Source organism: Callithrix jacchus, chromosome 14, assembly GCF_049354715.1.
Source record: "Callithrix jacchus isolate 240 chromosome 14, calJac240_pri, whole genome shotgun sequence".
Lineage (NCBI taxonomy): Eukaryota > Metazoa > Chordata > Mammalia > Primates > Cebidae > Callithrix > Callithrix jacchus.
In genome coordinates this window covers 53,005,376-53,030,224 of record NC_133515.1, presented here as the reverse complement: position 1 = coordinate 53,030,224, position 24,849 = coordinate 53,005,376, and the positions used below count along the sequence as shown (strand labels likewise).

Here is a 24,849-nt window from a genome sequence, read left to right as displayed (position 1 = left end):
GTGGTCCCAGCTCTTCTGGAGGCTGAGGTAGGAGGATCACTCAGGAGGTCAGGGCTGTAGTAAGTCAGGGCTTGATCATACCACTGCACTCCAGCCTGGCTGACAGTAAGATGCTATCTCCAAAAAAAAAGGGAACAGACTTCTTAGGCATCAATATGGATGCATCTCCTATATGTTATGCTAAGTGAAAGAAGCTAGATTCAAATGGCTACATGCTATATGATTTTATTTATATAATGTTCTGGAAAATGCAAAACTAGGGATAGAAGACAGACAAATGGTTGCCAGGAATTGGTAATGGTAGCTAGATTGTCTTTACAGGGGAGCGAGCGAATTTTCTTGGGGGTGATTGAACTATTTTCTATGTCTTCATTGTGACAGTAGTTATACAACTGTATGCATTTGTCAAAACCCACACCTGTACACTAAAATGGTACATTTTTCTTTATGTTATTATACCTCAAAAAGACTGGATTTAAAAAATCAAAATAAAATTACTTCTAAATTAAAAAGTAATCCCATTTTAATGTAGCAGAGCTTCTATTGATTCTGTGAAGATAACAATATTGCTTCTTTATTCTACAGTTTGCAGGAGGTATTTATTCCAGGCTGGAAGCACAGATCAAGGCCTCAGTGCCAGTCAGTGCACGCCAAAGCAGCTCAGAGAAAAACACAAGGTAAATCAGCATAAACTAAATTGGAGTGTCACTGGCTTTGAAGTGAATTTTTTTTTAAGATAAATCATATGAACACTAGAAACATATAGTTGAGTTTGGTTTTATGTTGCGTTTCAGTGATTATATTATCAAGGCATTAATCAAAACCAGATTTTAACTTAAAAGATAAAATCTAATGAAAGTATAGCTTTGTGGATTTTTTAAAGTTTTCTGCTGCTTGGACCAGCTTTATTCTGAGCCAACGTCTGATAAAAATGTAAGCTATAATGCTACTGTGAAGTGGCAGAATTTTTGTATTGTTTGTAGATCACATATTAATACTTTGTATAAATCACTAAAGTCTTTACCATTTCCTGCTTTATATTTTATTTCTCTTAATAAAATCTAACTGGTGAGTCTTGTGTCATTTTACATCACAAATTTTCCATTAGAGATTAACAGTTACTGAGATTTTAACATTAATATTACAGATTCTAATTCCTTATTTGTAATTCTGAAATCCAGAAAGTTCAAAAAGCTAAAATTTGTTTTCACACATTTGTAGCAATTCAAACTTGCACTGAGTTGCTGTGATGCCATTTATATTTTTTATTCATCCCACTGAATATAAGTGTTCATTTGTTTCACTGAAAAGACATTAATGTGTTTGATTATGGGGCACTGCTCCAGGTCCATTATATATAATGTGCATAACATATTATTCCTGAGAAGTAACAAATCTGAAATCCAAAAATACACCTCACTTTAAGAGTTTTAGAAAACGGATTACGGAGCTGCAAGAAGGTTTATTAAACCTTGATGTTGCCAAGCCAACATAATCTAAAGGAGCAGCAACTTCCTATTGTTTTAGAAGCAACTCTGACCTCCTTTTCTGTTTAAAAAAATCTAGGTCTAAAAGTCGTTTTGGTCAAGGGCGTCCTGCATAAAGCACCTTAAAATATAAGTAAAAAGAGAGAAGGCACACTCCTGGACATCTGAAATTGCTCACTTCTGGAAGATCTTCAGAACAATGACTTCCAAATGTTTTGTTATTAATCATTCTTTTAATCCATATCAATCATAAAAAGAAATATATAGTTAGGTTTCATGAAAATCTCATTGTAAATATGAAAGTTTTTAAATTTAATTTTCTTTTAGTATGATTCTAGGCTATGTAGAAAACAATTATTTACAAATTTGCATAGTTGAGATTCTCAGTATGTGTTTTCCTTTATTTATATGAAAAGGAAGAGGCATAAACTGTCAAGTGGCTAAATTTTTTTAAGACCTTAAAAGTTAGGGGAATACAACCGCCAGTGTTACCATGCATGTGCACTGATTGTAGTATGTCTTTGGGGCTGTAAATCTTGAGATAGCATTGAGAACTGCAGTTTGTGTGATGAAATCCCCAATGATGCTAATTTAAGTTTGCATGAATACTAAGGAGTTACAGGTCTCAAAACTGCATTAAATAAAGTTTCAAGGTAAGGTATTTAAGTACTGTGTTGGGCAGAAAGGTAAGGTTAATTTTTGCAGCATTATATCATGAAATGTATGATGTTAATCCAACTTTTTTTAAATTTCAGTTTTTAATGCTTATCTATTGATCATCTGAGCTGGAGTTACTGATTATTACCTCTGTCCTCTGTGAAATTAGTGTCATTCTGAATTGGTAAAATAACCATTGATAGTTTTAGGACAGTAAATCATTTCTGCTGTATGAGACACTGACTATACAGTTCTCAGGGCTCTCAAACCCAACCGTATTTCTATAACCATTCAAATAGCTCCTTAAAACAGTTATACTTGTTAGTTCGAGATGTCTAAAATTTGCCAAAAACATTAGATGGGTGAAAAATTACATATATTCAAGAAAAATCCAAATAAAATTCCATTTTATAAATCATGTTTAAATTTTTCTAACCAGGCAGAAAGAGTGCTCAGGGAAAATTTGTTCCAAACTATAACCATATAATAAATTATGTGTTTGTAAATTATATGTAGGTCTCTGAAAAACTTTAAGATGCACTGTTTCTACTTTTTATGTCTTAATTTGCCTTATAATTGAAATTTCTTCAAATTATTCAGAGAACAGACTTTAATGTGTGACAAAATAGCAATTTCCAGTGAAATATTGAAGTGTTGCACTCAGTTTACATGTACAGAAATCATTTTTTTTAGCGAGTCTTTTAGTTGATAAATGAAGCTAGATGCTATTTGATATTTGTATGGCTTTGCCAAGGTTTTTGAACTTCTGTTTGGAAATTTTGTTCTGGTTTGTATTTGTTTCAATTGTTTGATACTGTTGAAATAGACTTTTATTTTCTAAAGAAAATGTCTTGTAGTATATTATATGTAAGTACTCTGTTAAATACCAGAGGTTTTTTTGTAGTTTACTGTGTTTTCTCTTAAAAGGATTTGAGTTTGTACATGTAAACAGTGCTGTAACAGTCACGACTAGATAAGGAAAAAGTATATGTCCTCTTTCAATTTTTAACTGATGGTAAGATGACAAACTGCTTCTCCCCTGGGGAGATTGTACCACTGAATTGATTTTTACAAATTCTTACAAGTTTGATTCTCTTCAGAATGTACTTTTTGGCCAGGCGCAGTGGCTCATGCCTGTAATCCCAGCACTTTGGGAGGCTGAGGCGGGTGGATCACCTGAGGTCAGAAGTTTGAGACCAGCCTGGCCAACATGGTGAAACGCTGTCTCTACTAAAAATACAAAAAAATTAGCCGGGCATGGTGGTGTGTGCCTGTAATCCCAGCTACTCAGAAAGCTGAGGCACGAGAATTGTTTGAACCCAGGCGGCGGAGGTTGCGGTGAGCTGAGATTGTGCCACTGCACTCCTAGCCTAGGCGACTGAGCGAGACTCCATCTTAATTTTTTTTTAAGTGTTTTTTATTTTGTTAATGTTTGTAATACATAGCACAGGTGCCACAAACATTTTAAACTCTTAATAGCATTTCTTTTGCAAGATACTTTACGATTTCACCTTATGTTAATTCTGGATTCACATTTCTTTGATTGAAATAAATGTTAATGACAAAAGTTGTTTCAAAGTCTCTTTATCTGAATTATTCTACTCAGAAAAAAAGTCTAGAGTGGCTCTATATTCTACAGGTTTTCATGGAAAATTATCTCTGCTACAAGGTAAAATCTTTAGCATGGTGGCACCCACCTGTGGTCCCAGCTATTAGGGAGGCTGAGGTGGAAGAATTGCTTGAACCTGGGAGTTCAAGGCTTCAGTGAGCCATAATGATGCCACTGCACTCCAGCCTGTGCAGCAGAGCAAGACCCTGTCAAAAAAAAAAAATTACTTTAAATGAGGTTATGCTGGTAAAGATTTATCAAACATTTAAGGGAAAAAATACCTCAGAAAAGATGATCTGATAACAATGCTGATTATACACAATTGCATTTATTTGTTACTTCTTCACAGTACTCAGCCAGGTACAGTGAGATATGCTTGTTGCTTTGGGAGCTGAGGCTGAAGCTCTGTCAAGCTTATGTACTAAAGGCACATTATAATATAAAAAACAAACAAACAAACAAAAAATGTCTTTTGTCTTCAATTCCTGGGATTAATTCTGCAACCAACCTTCAGCTATTCACTGAGCAATTATGTCACACTTCCCAGGACTGGGATATCTAGCCAGTTTAATTCTAATAGGCTAACTCTCCTCTCATTTAAAGCTAATCTATTGGGGAAGATAGTATAAGAATAATATGATTCCACCCTTATAAGATTTTGGGACAATTAAATGAGTTAATAGATCTAAAACAATGAGCACAGTACTTTCTGGCCTATAGTAAGCCCTCCATAAATGTTTGCTATTATTGTTGCATTGTTACATTAATATGTGGAAGGTAGCCTAAATTCTTTGAGAGTTTCATATCCCTTTTCCTGTAACTTGAGTTACTAAGACTGTGTATTGTGTGAGTGTGTGTATGTATTTAGTGCAAGAAAGGAGGCAACTAATACCTTGGTGGTTTCTATGGCATCTGAAACTTAAAGGAAAATCATATTAAATGCCTTGCCTTATTTAGGCAAAGTAAGTGGCATTCATAGAAAGAGTTAGGTAAAGAATATTGTTTTCTGATACGTGGTAGGGAACTATGCAGTAGGGAGCTATGCTGTTTTCCAAGAGGCTTCAACTGAAAAACAGTAAGTGAAGGCCATAGCAAAGTCTATCAGTAGCTCTCTTTCTAAGATGTATCTTTCCTTGAGAAAATATAGCCAGCTTGGTTCTTACTATTTATAAACATGGTCAGTTCTTAGCAAACTAAAGATAGTGATGGTCCTAATAGTTGCTATTTGTTGAATGCTTTGTATATGCTGAGGATCATGCTCCTGATATATGCCTTATCTTCTTTAGTCTCACAACCCCCCCCCAAATTGGGCATTATGCCCATTTTACAGGTGGAAAAGAACATTCAGAAAGGCAAACTAAACTACATACCGGGGTTGGAATCTGGGCCTATCAACACATTCCAACACCTTCTTGAAATAGTATTCCCTTGAAAACTATTTCATTTTCTCTTAGAGGCCTCCTTCCTCACTGGCAGCTTCTTCAGACTGAAAGCAAGTGACTCTAGCGCAGACTTCTTAACTCAACTGTCTGCTTAACATTTGTACTTGGAATACCAGTATGTATCTCCAACTTAACATAATCAAAATAGAACTTGTGATATCTCTTCCCATCCCTGCCCCCAATCTCCCTGCATATTTAAGACCATTCTTTTCCAGTTTAGTAAATGGCATTATTGCCTACCCAAGTGCACATCCATTTGCTTCTCTCTATCTCTACTATCACCACCCTCAGTTATTAACATCTTTTGCATGACGTGCTACAAATGCCTCATAAGTAATTCCCCAGCTTCCATTTCAATCTCTGTATAACTTACTGTGCACAAAGCAATTTTTGTGATTTTTCAGTGTGACTCAGATCACATCACTCCCCTGCTTAACACTAATAGCATCCCATCAAACCTAGAATAAAATCCAAACTTCAGGCTAGACATGGTGGCTCACATCTGTAATCCCAGAACTTTGGGAGGCCAAGGTGGCCAGGTCACTTGAAGTCAGGAGTTTGAGACCAGCCTGTTCAACATGGCAAAACCCCATCTCTACTAAAAAATAGAAAAATTAGCCAGACGCGGTGGCAGTTGCTTGTAAGCCCAGCTACTCAGGAGGCTGTGGCAGGAGAATCACTTGAATCCAGGAGGTAAAGGTTGCTGTGAGCTGAGATTGTGCCACTGTCTCAAAAGAAAAGAAAAAAAAAAATCCAACCTTTATAATTGGGTTTGCAAAGTCCTACACGGCCTAGGCCCTGGCTGCCTCTCAGCCTTCATTTTCCCTCTTCCTACATTGGAATGTAGTAAGTTATTCCCCCTTTCTGTTCCTTGACATTATCTATTCCCACTGTCTAGAAGGCTGTTACAATTCAAGTTTTAGTTTAGATGTCACTTCGTCACAGGGGGCATTTCCCATGTGCTTAGTAGAAAATATCCATTCAAGTCACTTTTGTCACATCCTCATAGTTTATTTCTGTGCATTCCTGACATTATTACTCTGATATTTTCCTTCCTTTATTTGTTGGTTTGCAATCTGTATCCCGTGATAAAATGTGAACTCCACCAGAGCAGAGACCTGGTCTTCTTGACTACTGCTGTGTCCCTAATGCCTAGAACAGTAATTGGAGCAGCTGGCACCAAAAAACTTTCCTCTGGAGTTCACATTTATAGGTGGTATCTCCAATATCTGGACCGTCCCCAGCCTGGCATCGTTTTAATCTGCACCTGTTGGAGTCTCAGCAGATGGAGGCCTTGTCACAAATACCTTGTCATGGATTCTCAAGATCAGTCTGTCTGTCACCCTAAAGAAAGATATATTAGATTAGTTTGATGTAGACATTAGTCCAGGTGAATTCTGCTGAAATCTGGGAAGCTTCAAGTTTTTAGCAGAATAGAAAATTAAATAAGCTGACTTGATGGTCACCCTTTTCTCTCAACAGTACATTAAACATGAACACTTGGATAATAAGAAACTACTGCAGCATTTTATGGGGAAGGTGCTTTGAAATTATGAGTATCTCATGAGCTCACCAAAGTGATTATGTAATTATTTTTATCCTTCTATTTTCCCACCTTTTCCCCACCTTTTGTCTAAAAATAATACTATAAACAGAAAAAAAGAATGAAGAATAATGAACAGAGCCTCAAAGAAACATGAGACATCATTAAGCTAACATACATCTAATGGAAGTTCCAAAAGGAGAGGAGAGAGAGAAAGGAAGAGAAAAAATATTTAAAGAAATAGGGGCTGAAAACTTTCCAAATCTGATAACAACTTTACACATCCAAGAAGCTCAACAAACTCTAAGAGGTTAAATGCAAAGAAATCACAAACACATATAGTAAAGAAAAAATGCTCAATGACAAGTAGAAAAGCTTGAAGAAGCAAGAGAACTATCCTTACTTACAAGAGAACTCCAATAAGATCAACAGCTGACTTCTCATCAGAAGCAGAGGAGAACAGAAGGCAGTGGATAACAGGCCAGGCACAGTGGCTCATGCCTATAATCCTGGCCACTTTGTAAGGCCAAGGAGGGAGATCTCTTGAGGCTAAGGGTTCAAGACCAGCCTGGCCAATACAAATAAATTTTTTAAATAGCCAGACATAGTGGCACACACCTGTAATCCCAGCTACTTGGGAGGCTTAGGTGGGAGGATCACTTGAGCCCAGGAGTCAGAGACTGCAGTGAGCTATGATCACATCACTGCATTCCAGCATGAGAGACAGAGGGAAATCCTGTCCCAAAATGAAGAAGGAGGAAAAGGCAGTGGGATAATATATTCAAAGTGCTCAGAGAAAAATCTGTCAACCAAGAATCCTACATTCAGCAAAAATTGTCTTTCAAATATGAAGGCAAAATGAAGAAATTACCAGATAAACAAAAATTGAGATAATTCATTGCTAGCAGACCCACCTTACAAAAAATACTAAAAGAAAGTTATTGAGGCAGCCAAGCATGGTGTCTCATGCCTGTAATCCCAGCACTTTGGGAGGCCACGGCAAGTGGATCACCTGAGGTCAGGAGTTCGAGACCAGCCTGGCCAATGTGGTGAAACCCCATCTCTACTAAAAATAGAAAAATAAGCCAAGCCTGGTGGTAGGTGCCTGTAATCCCAGCTATTTGGGAGGCTGAGGCAAGAGAATCACTTGAACGTGGGAGGTAGAGATTGCAGTAAGCCAAGATCGTGCCCCTGCACTTCAGCCTGGGTGACAACAGCAAAACTCTGTCTCAAAAAAAAAGGTATTGAGGTATTGAGGCTGAAACAAGTAACTCTAGACAGTAATGTACACAAAAAAACATTAGTAAAGAAGGCATGCATATTTCTTTTCTTCTCAACTAATTTTAAAAAGCAATTCAATATGTATATAATTTTATTGTTGGGACTATACCAAAGAAATGTAATCTATTTGCCAATAACAGCACAAAGGAGGTGGATGGGAGCAAAGCTGTATTGGACTAAGGAAATGACTCCCAATTGTAAGACAAAGGCAATGACTCCCAATGATGACACAGGAACAAATGAACCAGAAATGAGAAATAAATTTTATTCAATAAAAGCTACAAATATATATATATGCTGATGCAACAAAAGCTATAAATATATTTTTTCTTCCATTTTCTTCCCTCAGCTTTTTAAAAAGGTGAAAAAGTGAAGTAATAATTATAACAACATATTACTGGCTTTGTAACATATATAGATATGGGTATAACAGTACCACAAGAGGAAACAGGGAATGGAGCTATATAGAAATAATGTTTCTATATCTCACTGGAATTTATTATAAATGTGAAGCAGGTTCTGATGTTAAGATTTATATGGTAAGCCCTGGAGCAATAACTGAGGAAATAATTCAAAAATATATAGTAAAATTTTATTTAAAAATTAATATTACATCACAAAATATTTACTTAATGCAAAAGAAAGTAAAAGGAATAAAGGAACAGAAAAGATAGGAAGCATGAAGAAAGCAAAAAGTAAACTAGCAAAAGTAAATCCAACTATATAAATAATAACATTAAATGTGAATTCGTTATCCAATCAAAAGGCAGAGAATATCAGACTAGATAAGAAAACAAAATCGCAACTAAATGCAGTGTATGGAAGCAGACTAAATTCAATGATACAAAAGTAAAAGGGGCTGGATGTGGTGGCTCACACCTGTCATCCCAGCACGTTGGGAGGCCGAGGTGGGCAGATCATTTGAGGTCAGGAGTTCAAGACCAGGCTGGCCCACATGGAGAAACCCTGTCACTACTGAAAATGCAAAAATTAGCTGGGTGTGGTGGCAAACACCTGTAATCCCAGCTACCCAGGAGGCTAAGGCAGGAGAATCGCTGGAATCCAGGAGGCAGAGGCTGCAGTGAGCCGAGATTATGCTACTGCACTCCAGCCTGGGTGAAGAGTCTGTCTCAAAAAAAAAAAAAAAGGATAAAAAATTATGTAACATGCAAACAGCAACCATAAACTGGGGTGGTTACACAAAATAGGCTTCAAAAAATTATTAGAAATAAACAGGGACATTTTATAAGGGTCATTTTTATTTTATTTTATTTATATTTTTTATAAGGGTCATTTTTAAAAGGTCACTCCATCAGGAAGATATAGCAATTATAACCATATATTATGAACCTAAAAACAGCATCATAATTCATAAAGTATAAACTGACAGAAATGAAAGGAGAAATAACACAATTCAACATGAATGGGTGTTCAGTAATGGACAGACCAAAAAGACAGAAGATTGACAAGGAAATAAATGACTTGAACAACATTATAAACCAAAGAAACCAACAGACATCTATAGACACTCCACTCAACAACAGCAAAATATACATTTTTCTCCAATGCATATGGAACATTATTCTGGATGGACCATGTGCTAAGCCATAATACAAGCCTCAATACATTTTAAAGGAAAGAAATAATACAAAGTATATTCTCTAACCACAAAGGAATTAAAAATAATATACAATAACCACAATAGAAATTAGAGGCCAGGTGTGGTGGCTCACATCAGTCATTCCAGCACTTTGAGATGCCAAGTCAGGAGAATCACTGGAGCCCAGGAGTTTGGGACCAGCTTGGGCACATGACGAGACCCCCATCTCCACAGAAAATTTTTAATTAGCTCTGTATAGTGGCACATGACTGTGGTCCCAGCTACTCAGGAGGCTTAGGTGGAAGAATTGCTTGAGCTTAGGAGATCAAGGCTGCAGTGAGCCATGTTCAAACTACTGCACTCTAGTGTGAGCAAAAGAGCAAGAGATCCTGTCTCAAAAAAAAAAGAGAGAGAGAAAGAACAAAGAAATTTAAGAAACCCACAGATATGTGGAAATTAACATACTACTAAGTAACTAATGGGTCAAGGAAGAAATCACAAGGGAAATTAGGAAATACCTTGAGATGAATGAAAAGAAAGATAACATACCAAAACATAAGGGATGTACCTACAGCAGTGCCTAGAGAGAAATTTGTAAGTGTAAATGCTTAAATAAAAAAGAAAAAAGAATGTAGGATGAACAGGTCTAAAGATCTAGTATACAACGTGAAGACTATAATTAACAAAAGAGGATCCAAGATGGCTGATGGATAACAACTCGGGATTGCAGCTCTCAATCAAAGCGCAGAGAACTAGAGGACGCCACACTTTCAGACAAATTCTGGTCGCTCACGGAGCAGAAGATCCCCAGTGGAGGAATCACACAGGTCGCCAGCGCGACTCTTGTGGCCGGTGCAGCGGTTTCGCCGGCACAGCAGTTTCGCCGGCACCTCGGCGCGGCAGCTTGCGGAGCAGAGTAAACAGGGCTGGCTCCCCTTCTGATCGAGGTTTGGAGGACCCACACAGGTCCCCAGCATGACTCCTGAGACCAGAGCAGCGGCTGTGACGGCACCTCAGCGCGGCAGCTCTCGGCGCAGAGTAAACGAGACTGGTTCCCCTTCTGACCGAGGTTTGGAGCCTGGGGAAGGCAGAGTTGCCCATTACGGACACAAGAAGGAAGCCAGACAGGAGAATCCTGGGCAGAAAAGCACCATCAGTCTTAACATCGCCATTCTGGCCCTGGGAACTAACAACTTAGACGTCCAATCAAGAGACCTAATCTGAAAGTTGGTAATTTCAAAGACGACAGGAGGATAAATTTACAATGATGGGAAGAAACCAGTGTAAAAAAGCTGAGAATACTCAAAATCAGAACGCCTCTCCCTCTAAAGATGATCACAGTTCCACATCAACAATGGAACAAGGTGTGATGGAGAACGAGCGCATCCCAATGACAGAATCACTCTTCAAGGAATGGATAATAAGAAACTTCTGTGAGTTAAAAGAACATGTTGTAGCCCAACATAAAGAAACTAGGAACTTTGAAAAAAGGTTTGACGAAATCCTATTGAGAATAGACAACTTAGGAATATAAGTGAATTAATGGAACTGAAGAATACAATACAGGAACTCCGAGAAGTATGCACAGGTTTAAACACTCGAATTGTTCAAGCAGAAGAAAGGATAACAGAGGTCAACGTCCAACTTAATGAAAGAAAACAAGACAAGATTAGAGATAAAAGGATAAAAAGGAATGAGCAAAGTCTCCAAGAAACGTGGAACTATGTGAAAAGACCAAATTTACGTTTGATAGGTGTACCTGAATGCGACGGACAGAATGAATCCAAGCTGGAAAATACCCTTCAGGATATTATTCAGGAAAATTTTCCTAAACTAGCAAAGCAGGTCAATATTCAACCCCACGTAATACAGAGAACACCACAAAGATATTCCTCAAGAAGAGCAACCCCAAGGCACATAATCGTTAGATTCACCAGGGTTGAAACGGAGAAAATACTAAGGGCAGCCAGAGAGAAAGGTCAGGTTACCCACAAAGGCAAGCCTATCAGATTTACAGTAGATCTCTCAGCAGAAACTCTACAAGCCAGAAGAGAGTGGGGGCCAATATTCAACATCCTCAAAGAACAGAACCTTCAGCCCAGAATTTCATATCCAGCCAAACTAAGCTTCACAACTGAAGGAAAAATACAATCTTTTATGAACAAGCAAGTACTCAGAGATTTTATTACCACCAGACCTACTTTACAAGAGCTTCTGAAAGAGGCATTACATACATACGGAAACAACCAGTATTAGGCTTACTAAAAATATACCAAAAAGTAAAGAGCACCAACATAAAGAAGAATTTTCATCAACGAATGGATAAAACAGGCAGTTAACATCAAATGGCAGTAACCCTAAATTTAAATCGACTAAATCCCCCAATCAAAAGACACAGCCAAAACCCAATGGCATGTTACATCCAGACCTGTTTCACATGCAAGGATACACAAAGACTCAAAGGAATGGAGAAAGATTTACCAACTAAATGGAGAGCAAAAATAAATAAATAAAAAGCAGGAGTTGCAATTCTCGTAGTGGATAAAATAGATTTTAAAGCAACAAAGATATAGTGGTAAAAGGATTAATGCAACAACAAGAGCTAACGATCCTAACACCCAGATAGGAGACTTAGATTCAATGAGACAGAAACTTAATAAGGATATCAAGGACTCGAACTCAGATCCGGAACAAGTAAACTTAATAAATATTTATAGAGCTCTCCACTTCAAATACATAAAATATACATTCTTGTCAATACCACATCACACCTACTCATAGGTTTAAATGAAACATTGATTGGCCATTATTAATACCCATTTTTTTTTCAGAATAAAGCAATATTTCCATTCACCCTCCCTCTCTCTCTTCCTCTTTCTTTCTCTCCTTTACTCATTTTTTTTTCTTTCCTTCTCTCAAAAAAAGAAATCAACTTGTAAACTTCTAGATCCAGGTCAGCAATGTCTCTTTCATTGCTTGAATTCCTTCCATTCTTTCCCTCCTTCCCTCCCTTTCCTCCCTTCCTCCCTTCCTTCCTTCATCCCTTCCTTCCTCCCTCCCTTCCTCCTTCCCTCCCTTCCTGCCTTCCTCCCTTCCTCCTTCCCTCCCCCCCCCAAAAAAATATATATATATATATATATTTTATTCAGGATTTTGGCTGAATTAGTAGATTATAGCTCTTCCTGCCCAAAGAGAGGAAAATGTATAACTGTGTAAGATGATGGGTATGTTCATTTGTTCCACTGTAGTAACCATTTTACTACCTATGTGTATTATATCATGTTGTATACCTTAATTATACACAATACATTTCTTTTAAAGGAAGAAAGGTTTTTTTTTCTTTGAGACAGAGTCTCATTCTGTCACCCAGGCTCGAGTGCAGTGGCATGATCTCAGCTCACCTTCCAGGCTCAAGCGATTCTCATGCCTCAGCCTCCCTAGTAGCTGGGGTTACAGGCATGTGCCACCATTCCCGGATAATTTTTGTATTTTTAATATAGTCGAGGTTTTGCCATGTTGCCCAAGCTGGTCTTGAACTCCTGGCCTCAAGTGATCTGCCTGCCTTAACCTCCAAAAGTGCTAGGATTACAGGCATGAGCTACCACACCCAGCCCAGAAGTAAGATTTCAAATCAACCACCTAACCTCCCACCCTAAGACACTGGAAAAAGAATAGCAATTAAAAGCACACAAAAAGAAAATAATAAAGATTATAATGGAAGTGAATGAACTGGAGAAGGGAAACACAATAGAGAAAAACAAAACCAAAAGTTAGGTTTTGAAAAGATTTTTTAAATTGACAAGCCTTTTAGTTAGACTAAGGAAGACTCAAAATACTAGAAACAAGTGAAAGGGGATATTACAGAAGATAAAAAAGCTTATAAAGGAGTACTTATAAAAAGCTTATAAATGAACAATTTTGTGCCAATAAATTAAATAACTTAGATTAAATGAGAAAATTATTAGAAAGACACAAACTACTAAAACTGACTCAAAAAGAGAAAATATGAATAGATTAATAACAACTAAAGACCTTGAACTAACTGTCCAACTACCTACAAAGAAAAGCCCAGACATCACTAGACAAAGACATCACAAGAAAAGGAAAACTACAGACCATTATCTCTTATGAATGTAGATACAAAAATCCTCAACATACACTGGCACAATCCAGCAACATACAAAAATAATTATACTCCATCACCAAGGGAGATTTATTCTGGGAATGGAAAGTTGATTTAATAACTGAAAATTAATGTAATACACTGTATCAATACAATATTTTTTAAAATTTCACAATTGGCCAGGCACAGTGACTCACGCCTGTAATCCCAGGACTTTGGGAGGCTGAGGCGGGCAGATCATAAAGACAGGAGTTTGAGGCCAACCTGGACAACATGGTGAAAACTTGTCTCTACTAAAAATACAAAAATTAGCTGGGCGTGCTTGCACATGCTTGTAATCTCAGATACTTGGGAGGCTGAGGCAGGAGAATCATTTGAACTTGGGAAGCAGAGGTTGCAGTAAGCTGAGATCGTGCCATTGCACTCCAGCATGGGTGACAGAGCAAAATTCTGTCTCAAAAAAAAAGAGGAAAAAGTGGCCTGGTGCAGTGGCTCACACCTATAATCCCAGCCCTTTGGGAGGCTGAGGCGGTTGGATCACGAGGTCAAGAGATTGAGACCATCCTGGTCAACATGGTGAAACCTCGTCTCTACTAAAAAAATACAAAAATTAGCCAGGCATGGTGGTGCATACCTGTAGTCCCAGCTACTCGGGAGGCTGAGGCAGGAGAATTGCTTGAACCCAGGAGGCGGAGGTTGCAGTGAGCCGAGATCATGCCATTGCACTCCAACCTGGGTAACGACTGAAACTCTCTCAAAAAAAAAAAAAAAAGAAAGAAAGAAAAAAGTTTCACAATCATCTCAATAGATGCAGAAAAAGCAATCGACAGGCCCGATATTTTTTCATGATAAAAACAATCAACAACATAGTAGGGAACTTCCTGAACCTGATAAAGGACATCTACAAAAAACCCACAGCTAACATTCTACTTAATGGTAAAGAAATGGATACTTTCCCACTAAGATCAGATGACAAAGAAAGAAAACAAAGATACCCATTCTTGACATTTCTATTCAACATTGTACTGGAGGTCTAGCCATGGCAATTGGGCCAAAAAATGACATAAAATGCATCTAAATTGGAAAAAAAGTAAAACTATCTATTTTGAGATGACATGATCCTGTATGCAGGAAAGTCTATAAAATCACTAAAAAAATAGAACAGATAATTGAGTTCAGCAATACTTTGGGATACAAGATCAATATGACAAATCAACTTATTTCTATACAGTAGCAATAAAAAAATCTAAAATTGAAATTGATAAAACAACTTATAATAACATCAAAAAATTAAAAGCTTAAGGATTAACAAAAGAAATGGAAACCATATTCAAATACAATATTGTTTAAATAAATTAAAGATCTAAATAAATGGAAAGACATCCATTGTTCATGGATCAGAAGACTTAATATTGTTAAGATGGGAATATTCCTCAGCTTAATCTACAGATTCACCGCAGTCTCTAGCAGAGACACTTGTGAGAGACTCTCTTCCTTGTAGACATTAACAAGCTGGCTGGGTGCAGTGGCTCATGCCTGTAATCCCAGTAGTTTGGGAGGCTGCAGCAGGCAGATCACTTGAGGTCAGGAGTTCAAGGCCAGCCTGGCCAACATGGTGAAACCCTGTTTCTACTAACAATTAAAAAAAAATTTTTTTAAAGATAGAAATTAACAAGCTGCTTCTAAAATTTATGTGAAAACTCAAGGGACTCAGAACGCCAAAACAATTTTGGAAAACAACAAAGAAGATTTATGCTTTTCTGTTTCCAATCTTACTACAAGGCTACAATAATCAAGACAGTGCAGTACTGGCATAAGGACATACATACAGATCAATGGAACAGAATGGGGAGTCCAGAACTAAACCCACATTTCTATGGTCAACTGATTTTCATCAAGGGTGAAAAATAATAGTCTTTTCTACAAATGGCACTAGGATAGCTAGATAGACAAGTGAATGCAAAAGAATCAAATTGGATGCTTACCTCACACCATATGCAAAAATTGACCTAAAATGGATGAAAGACCTAAATGTAAGAGTCAAAACTGTAAAACTCTTATAAGAAAGCCCAGGGATAAATATTTTTGACCTTGGTTTTGGCCATGGATTCTTAGATAAGACACTAAAAGCACAAGCAACAAGCAAAAAAATAAATTTGACACCAAAATTAAAAATTTTGTGCTTCAAAGAACATTATCAAGAAAGTGAAAAGATAGCCTACAAAATGAGAGAAAATGTTTACAAAGTATGTATCTGATAAGGAAACTTGTATTCAGAATATGTAAAGAATGCTTACAACTCAACATTTAAAAGAAAAATAACCCAGTTTTTAAAATGGTGAAAGATTTGAATAGACATTTTTCCAAAGAAGATATACAAATGGCCAATAAGTGCATAAAAAGTTGCTCAACATCATTGGCCATCAGGGAAATGCAAATCAAAACCACAGTGAGATACCACCTTAACATGCAGTAGAATGGCTATGAGCAAAAAGCTACATAACAACAAATGTTGCCAAGGATGTGGAGAAATTGGAACCCTCTGCACTGCTGATGGGAATATAAAATGATGCAGCCACTTTGGAAAGCCATCTGTCAGTTCTTGAAAAAGTTACCATATGGCCCAGATATATATTTAAAAGAATTAAAAACAGGTATTCAAACCAATACTTGTACACGAATGTTCAGAGCAACACTATTCATGATAGCCAAAATGTGGAAACAGCCCAAATATCTATTAACTGATAAACAGAGAAACAAAATGTGGCATATTTATACAATGGAATATAAATCAGTCACAAAAAGGAATGAAGTGCTAATACATGCTACAATATGGATGAACCTTGTAAATATTTTGCTAAGTGAAAGAAGCCAGACACAAAAGATCACATGTTGCATGACTCTATATAAAATATCCAGAATGGATAAATCCATAGCAAGAGAAAGCAAATTATAAATTGTTAGGTACTGGCCAGGCACGATGGTTCACACCTGTAATCCCAGCACTTTGGGAGGCCAAGGCGGGCGAATCACTTGAGGTTGGGAGTTCAAGACCAGCTGGCCAACATGGTGAAACCCTATATCTACTAAAAATACAAAAATTAGCTAGGTGTGGTGGTGCATTTCTGTAATCCCAGCTACTTGGGAGGCTGAGGCATGAGAATTGCTTGAACCTGGAAGGTGGAGGTTGCAGTGAGCTGAGAATGCACCACTGCACTGCGCTCTAGCCTGGGCAACAGAGCAAAACTCTGTCTCAAAAAAACCCAAAAATTGCTAGGGACTGGAGAGAAGAAAATGTGACTGCTTAACAGACATGGGGTTTTCATTTGAGGTAATGAAAATGTTTTGGAGCTTCGTGGAGGTGGTGATTGCACAATATTGTGAATACACTAAATGTCGTGAAATTTACACTTTTGTTAATTTTGTTATGTGAATTTCACTTTCAATAAAAAATGAAGGCTGGGCACAGTGGCTCACGCCTATAATCCCAACACTTTTGAAGGCCAAGGAAAGAGGATTGCTTGAGCCCAGGAGTTCAAGACCAGCTTGGGCAACTTAGCAAGACACGGTCTCTACAAAAGACTTAATAAAAAATTTCAAAAATGAATAAGTAGATATGTGCTACAACATGGATAAACCTTGAAAACATGCCATGTGAAAGAAGACAATCATAAAAAAGTCACATATGATTCCATTTTTATGAAATGTCCAGAATGGGCAAATACATAGAGACAGACAAGATTAGTGGTTGCTTAGGGAAAGAGAGGAGAATGATATGGTCGGCTAGGATGAAAACTAAAGGTTACTGAGTTTCTCTTTGAGGTGATGAAATTGTTCAAAACTGATTGTAGTAATGGTTGCATAACTCTGACAGTATACTTAAAACCACTGGATTGTACCATTTAAATGAGTGAATTGTATGATATGTGGAGTATTGTGCAAGAAAACTGTTTCAAAAAAGCTAATATTGCATTAAGTTGCATTTGGGAAATAGAAATATAACCCATAATCTCTCCAATTTATCCTAACAGCTACATCATCTTGTTTAATTTCTTCTTGTGTTTGTCCGTGTGTGTATATCCATCATGCACAGCACAGTGTTATTATCTGCTTTTTTACAGACAGACAAACTGAGACCCAGAGATGGCACCATATCTAAGAGCAACAGAAAAAGTGCTTTGAGCAGTGTGTTCTTGATGACAGTCTTGCTGTGTTAAACAAATCAATACCTGAAAGAACTTGGAATACTGCCTCACACATAGTAAGTGCTCAAAATGTTACCTATTATTAGTAGACTACATGAAGGACTTTTAGAAATAACTGTATTGTGCTTATTCCCACATTTCTGGCTTGCCTCATGTTATTCCCCTACCTAGATGGTTGCCTTTTGTTTGCCGCCTATTGAAATTTTTTCCTTGCTCAAGGCCCTGCTCAAATCTCACATCCTTCATGAAGCTGCTCACCTCTTCTTTCTGTGTGGTATTGTGCTCACAAAATTGGCACCCTTTAGCAGTCTAATGTTCTCATTGCTTTGTTGTTATTGATCTTGACTCCATGATCAGCTCTTCTGCTCCATTAGAAATATTTTGTTGGCTGGGAGCGGTGGCTCACACCTGTAATCACAGCACTTTGGGAGGCCGAGGAGGTGGGCCAATCACCTGAGGTCCAGAGTTCAAGACCAGCCTGGCCAACATGGTGAAAACCCGTCTCTACTAAAAATACAAGAATTAGCCAAGTATGGTGGTGTGCACCTGTAATCCCAGCTACTTGGGAAGCTGAGGCACGAAAATCTCTTGAACCTGGGAGGCATAGCTTGCAGACTTTAGTTGATTTTGAATGGTAGATATAACTGTTGGTTGTTTTAATCACTACAATTTTATGTGGTTAATATATTTTCCCAAATTTAAAATAAGAGAAAGTAAGAAATGTAGGCAACTAATGAAGATAACTGTTAGAATTAGTTTATGTCACAAATACTTGAAGGGATATCCCAAGTGTATACATTTTTAGCCATGAATAGTCATATAATACCATCAGTATATGTAGTTATATACTCAGGGAAGAAAGCTGACTCTTCCCAGTAAGTAATAGAACTGAATTTTTTTTTTTTTTTTTTTTTTTTTAGTTTCTCTCTTCTTGCCCAGGCTGAAGTACAATGACACGATCTCGTCCCACTGCAATCTCCACCTCCCAGGTTCATGTGATTCTCCTGCCTCAGCCTCCCAAGTAGCTGGGATTACAGGCATGAGCCACCGCACCTGGTTAATTTTGTATTTTGTGGGTTTTGTTTTTTTTTTGGAGAGACGGGGTTTCTCCATGTTGGTCAGGCTGGTCTCGAACTTTCGACCTCCCCAAAGTGATGAGATTACAGGCGTGAGCCGTCGCAGCTGGCCAGAACTGAGTACTTTTAAATGACATCTAGTTTTGTCCAATGAATAAGAGTTAATGCCTGACAGTGGGCTAGTGACAGTATTTTTTAGAGGTCACCAGGTGACTGTTGTGCAGATAGGTTGAAAAACATACTGTTATGTGACATATGGTAATCGTTAAAAGACCAACACTAGACCACAGCTAGAAATGTGTTCAGGAACATAAAAAAAATTCAGGAAAACACAGACTCAGGATGGTACCATGAGGTGGCGATAAAAGTGCAAGGAAACCACATTAAGCTTTAAGTTTAGCCTGTCTTAGTGCACGTGTATATCATTTGTAGAAAGAAACAGAATACTGGGAAATAGTTGGTAAGATAAATTATAGCTAAAATACATAGGCAATTATAGAAAGCAAATATAAAAAAAGGAAAGAAAGCAGAAAAAGAACAAAGAAAACCACTTAGAAGATGAAGTTTAAATTTGATGCTCTTCAGTGCCAGAATTGCATGTTTTCAGAGTCATGCTTTTGTATATTAATAACATAGATTCCATAAGCGTTTAGAAGTCTCTTATAGTTCTGAAAATTGAGAAAGGAAAACACTTTAACGAGTCTAAACAGATCAAGGCTGGGCGCATTGGCTCACACCTGTAATTTCAGCACTTTGGGAAGCCAAGGCGGGCGGATCACCTCAGGTCAGGAGTTTAAGACTAGCCTGGCCAACATGGTGAAACCCCATCTCTACTAAAACTACAAAAATTAGCTGGGCATGGTGGTGGGTGCCTATAATCCCAGCTAGTTGGGAGGCTGAGGCAGGGAATTGCTTGAACCCAGGAGATAGAGGTTGCAGTGAGCTGAGATTGCGCCACTGCACCCCAATGTGGGCAACAAAGTGAGACCCTGTCTCAAAAAAAAAAAAATTAGCTGGGCATGGTGGTGCACACCTGTAGTCCCAGCTACTCGGGGGACTGAGGCAGGAGAATCGCTTGAACCTGGGAGGCAGAGGTTGCAGTGAGCCAAGATTGCACCACTGCACTCCAGCCTAGGTGACAGAGTGAGACTCTGTCTCAAAAAGAAAAGAGAATCTAAACAAATCAATATAAGTGATGGCAAACAAATTGATGCAAACTCTTAAAGAACAGTGAGGCTTGCATCTGTAATCCCAACACTTTGGGAGACCAAGGCAGGAAGATTGCTTGAGAATGTGAGACAAGCCTAGGAAACATAGTGAGACCCTGTTTCTACCAAAAAAAAAAAAAATTAGCCAGGCATACTGGTGCGTGCCTGTAGTTCCAGCTACTCAGGAGGCTGAGGTGGGAGGCTCACTTAAGCCCAGGAGGTCAAGGCTGCAGTGAGTGATAATCATGCCACTGTACTCCAGTCTGGGCAACAGAATGAGACCTTGTCTAAAAAAAAAAAAAAAATAATGAAATGTTTCTCCTCCTTTCAGTAAATATTTTTAAGTTGGCAAAAACGACATCTTCTAAATATGTAAATTAAGGAGTAGAATATCTAGCCCGCTGAACTCTGCACAATGTTTTTATCATAGTTATCTGAAGAACTGAAACCCTTTTTCTTCCTATCCAGGTGAGGCAGACACACAAAAATATGGAAAAACATTGGACAGATTTACACCAATATATTAAGGTAATTTCAGAGATGGAGCAGGAGAGGAAGACTTCTAGATGTTTTTGTTTTCTTTTTGCTTGTTTGTATTTTATTTTTAATTATTATTCAATATTTCAAGTAGACAAAAAAGTACAGAGGATAATACAACAAATATACAGGTGCTCACCACCCAGTATTTTTACATGTAGCATTTGATGTTTTGAAATAAGACATAAAACATTCCAAATACCCTATCACTAAGGATCTTGCATCCTCCTCTTCTTTTCCCAGAAGTAAACATTTCTCTGAATTTGATGTATATTATGCCCATGCATATTGTTATACTTTTACTACATATTTTATGTAGCTATAGCATAATATGCTATGTAAACTTTATATAATGGCCTCATACTATACATATCCTCATGCAATATTTTAGATTCTGTGTGTTTGAAAATTGTATATTTTGATTCAGGTAGCTTATGTTTATTTTAGCTACTCAATAGTAATTAATCTATTCTATTAATCTACTAAAATATATTTCTTATCAATGGACATTGAAGTTATTTTCATTTTTTTCTTAAAATAATGTAGCAAAAACTTTCACTCATTTTTCTTGTGCCTGTATGGTTATGTACTTGTCAACTTGATGTAACATTTGCAAAAAAGTTTTCTCCAGAGTTGTACCAGCTTAGGCTTACAAGCAGCATGTGAAAGTCCCTGTGGTTCTGTTTCTTCACCAACAACTGGGGTTATATCAATTGGGATAACTAAATTATGCTACTGTAACACAATCACAAAAATCTCAGTGTCTTAATTCAAAGGTCTGTTTCTTCTTCATGAAAGTCTGTTATTATAGTCACTCAGAGACCAGGGCTGATGGAGCTTCCATCCTGACACTTGCTTCTATGAGATAGGGAAAAAGAACTGACTAAAAAGCTCAAATTTTGCTCTTCACAATTTCTGCACACAAGTGACCATATCAATTCCGCTCACAATTAATTGGTTCATACTTGTTTTTACAAGTCTTATGACCACATCTAACTTCAAAGAGTTCCCACTCCTACCTTTGGGATCTGAATGTCTGTGAATGAGGACTGCAGGTACAGATAAACTTTACTTTTTCTAGTGCAGTGAGTATGAAATAGTCTCTTTATTTTTATTTGTATGTCCTGATTTTGTAGAGACAAGGTTTTGCAATGTTGTCCAGGCCAGTCTCAAACTGCTGGGCTCAAGTGATCAGCTCACCTCAGCCATTCAAAGTGTTGGGATTACAGGTGTGAGCCACTACACCTAGCCGTTTTGCCCATTTTTATGTTGGATTTTCAGTGTTTTCTCATCCATTTCTAAGGGTTCTTTATTTAGTAGGGGTACTAGCTTTTTGCTTGATATGAATAACAAATAATTTCCTATTTTTTGTTTGCATTTTTTTACTTGGTGAATTATGTCTTTTGGGCATTCTGAAAGGTTTTTAAAATTTTTTAGCTACTCAAATTTACCAATCTAATCTTTCAAGACTTTACATTTGAGTCATATTTAGAAAGAACTTTCACACTTAAAGCTATAAAGAAACACATATTTTTTCTAAAACTTGCATGGTTTTATTTTCCCATTAAAATATCTGATCCATTTGAAAGTTTTCACATGGTATAATAAGTGAAGTAGGCATCCAACTTTGTTTTTCTTTCTGATTGCTATCCAATTTCTGGTGTCCATAAACACACTTATTGAATAGAATTTTTTCTTTCACTAGTTTGAAATGCTGCATTTATTACATACTAAATTCTGGTTTAAGGTAATGCTAATTACAAAAATGATTCCAACACAATAGAAGTTTTTCTCTCATTTGAATAAAATCCAAATATGTGTGCCTGATTGGCAGGCGGCTTTCTCAATTGGTAATCCAATGCTCTTTTCATGTTCTGGTTCCACTCTCTTCAAAACAGTAGACATGGTTATCTATCTCAAGTCAGGGGACAGAGAGAGAGAGAGAGAGAGAGAGAGCAGGGTGTTGCTTGTGAGGCACTTTTGTGGGACAAGCTGATAGTGGCATACATCACTTTTGCCCACATTCAGTTGCCTGAATTCACTCACATGGCCATACCTTCTACTATTTCCCCATTAAGGAGACTTTTCTTTATTTTATTGAGACAAAAGGTTTCACTCTTTCACACAGGCTAAAATACAGTGGTGTGATCTCAGCTTACTACAGCCTCTGCATCTTAGGCTCAATAGCTATCTTACCACCTCAGCCTTCCCGGTAGCTGGGACCACAGGCACATACTACCACACCTAACTGATTTTTGCATTTTTTGTAGAGATGGAGTTTCACCATGTTGCCGAGGCTGGTCTCTATCTTCTGAGCTCAAGCAGTCCGCCCACCTCAGCCCCCCAAAGTGCTGGGATTACAGGCATAAGCCACTGCACCCACCTAAGGAGCCTTTTAATTTCTAATTAGTATTCCTTATTGTCTTCTCTTTTTCTTAATCAATTTTTTCCAAAGTTAAAATATTTTAAGGTTTTTCATATAACCGACTTTTTAAAAAAGTCCTGTTAAGGCCAGGCGAGGTGGCTCACACCTGTAATCCCAGCACTTTGGGAGGCCGAGGTGGGTGGATCACTTGAGGTCAGGGGTTCAAGACCAGCCTTGCCAACAGGGCAACACCCCATCTCTACTAAAAATACAACACTTAGCTGGGGGTTGTGGCAGGTGCCTGTAATCCCAACTACTAGGGAGGCTGAGGTGAAAGAATCAATTGAACTGGGAGGCAGAGGTTGCAGTGGGCCAAGATTTCACCATTGCACTCCATCTTGGGTGACAACAGTGAAACTCCGTCTCAAAAAAAAAAGTCTTGTTAATAAAGAGGTTTAAAATTATGGTTGACTCCCCCTCACCCTTCAAAATGTTTGGAGACCGATTAATGACCTTTATGAAATTCATGAAGCTAGTTACAAACCACTTCTGCTGACACTAAAAAAAAGACATTTTTCTCATTACTAGCTCATGACACTTCCTTAAATTTAGCCCAGAGGGCAGTTTTTAAAAGTCCTGCTGGTAAAACTATATAACTGTTTGTAAATACATGTTTTGTCCCAAACTTGCAAACCAAGCTATTTACAAAAGATACTTGCTAAAGTTCAGCTAGCCATTAAGCTAAAAGATGTTTCTCCTTTTTTTACTTAAAAAAATCTATGGACTGTAAAATCCTTTAACATTTCACTAACTTATATAATATATGACATCGTGAACCCCATATTGTTATATATACAACTATGCATTACTCAGACAGAAGTCAGAGGGCCTAGACAGAGGTAAATTTAACTGGATTGACTATCTCCTGTGATACTTAATGCTATAGGAAGAAGCCTTTTCTTACAGACTAATCACCAGTGTGGACAAGTCATTTCCTGTTAAACTACAATTCTATCTATTGTATTTTTGTTTCGTATTTCATTAATGTTTGCTTTTTACTTGATCATATAGAACACTAGTCTTTGTTTATGGATAGGATAAATCAATATTATAAAGTTGTTCATTTTCCCCAACTAATATACAAATTTAATGTAATTCCAATACAAATATCTTTTATTCTAGAACTAGATCAGGCGATTATAAAGTTCACATGGAAAAATGAATATGAAAGAAGATCTAGAAAAATCTTGTAAAAGAAAATGCAATTTGGTTCAGAGGGACAGACTAGTCATACTACACAGGCTCCACAATAAAAACCAAGTGTGTTGACAAATCATTGTAACGTAATAGAAAGACTAGAAATAGGCTCAAAAAAAAAAAAAAGAAGTTTAATATATAGCAAAAGTGGGATCTCAAATTACCAAAGGAGATAGGCTTTTTAATAAATAGCATTGAGACAACTGAATATTTTGAAAAATACAGATTTGAATTATACCTGGTGTCATATATGAGGATAAAATCCAAATGATAGCTATATGTAAAAAATTAAATCATAAAAGTACTAGAAGAAAATACTGATGAATTCCTTTATAAGCAAGGAGTGAGAGAAAGAAATAAGAGGAAAGATTGATAACCTTAACTACTTAAAAAAAAACTTCATGGCAAAAAAATATCAAAGAAGAGATGACAAATGGGAGAAAATATTGCAAGGCTAAT

The 24,849-nt window shown here is 37.3% G+C and overlaps 1 protein-coding gene across 24 annotated transcripts in view; it reads left to right on the top strand.

Annotated features, from left to right (window-relative positions):
* The window catches only part of SANBR (SANT and BTB domain regulator of CSR), an 83,624-nt gene extending 62,112 nt beyond the window's left edge, over positions 1 to 21,512 (top strand). For 19 of the 24 annotated variants that reach the window (XR_013526595.1, XR_013526594.1, XR_013526591.1 and 16 more), the window contains 2 exons: positions 586 to 677; positions 1,567 to 3,711. Coding sequence is in view for 15 of the 24 variants with exons in the window: in XM_078349270.1 (XP_078205396.1) it covers positions 586 to 677; positions 1,567 to 1,603 (129 nt within the window). In the remaining 9 variants the exon portion in view is untranslated. Of the gene's footprint in view, positions 1 to 585; positions 678 to 1,566; positions 3,712 to 17,863; positions 18,004 to 20,699 lie in introns of those variants that run through there. The other 5 variants (XR_013526590.1, XR_013526589.1, XR_013526592.1 and 2 more) reach the window with 1 other exon arrangement.
* Positions 21,513 to 24,849: the final 3,337 nt, after the last annotated feature.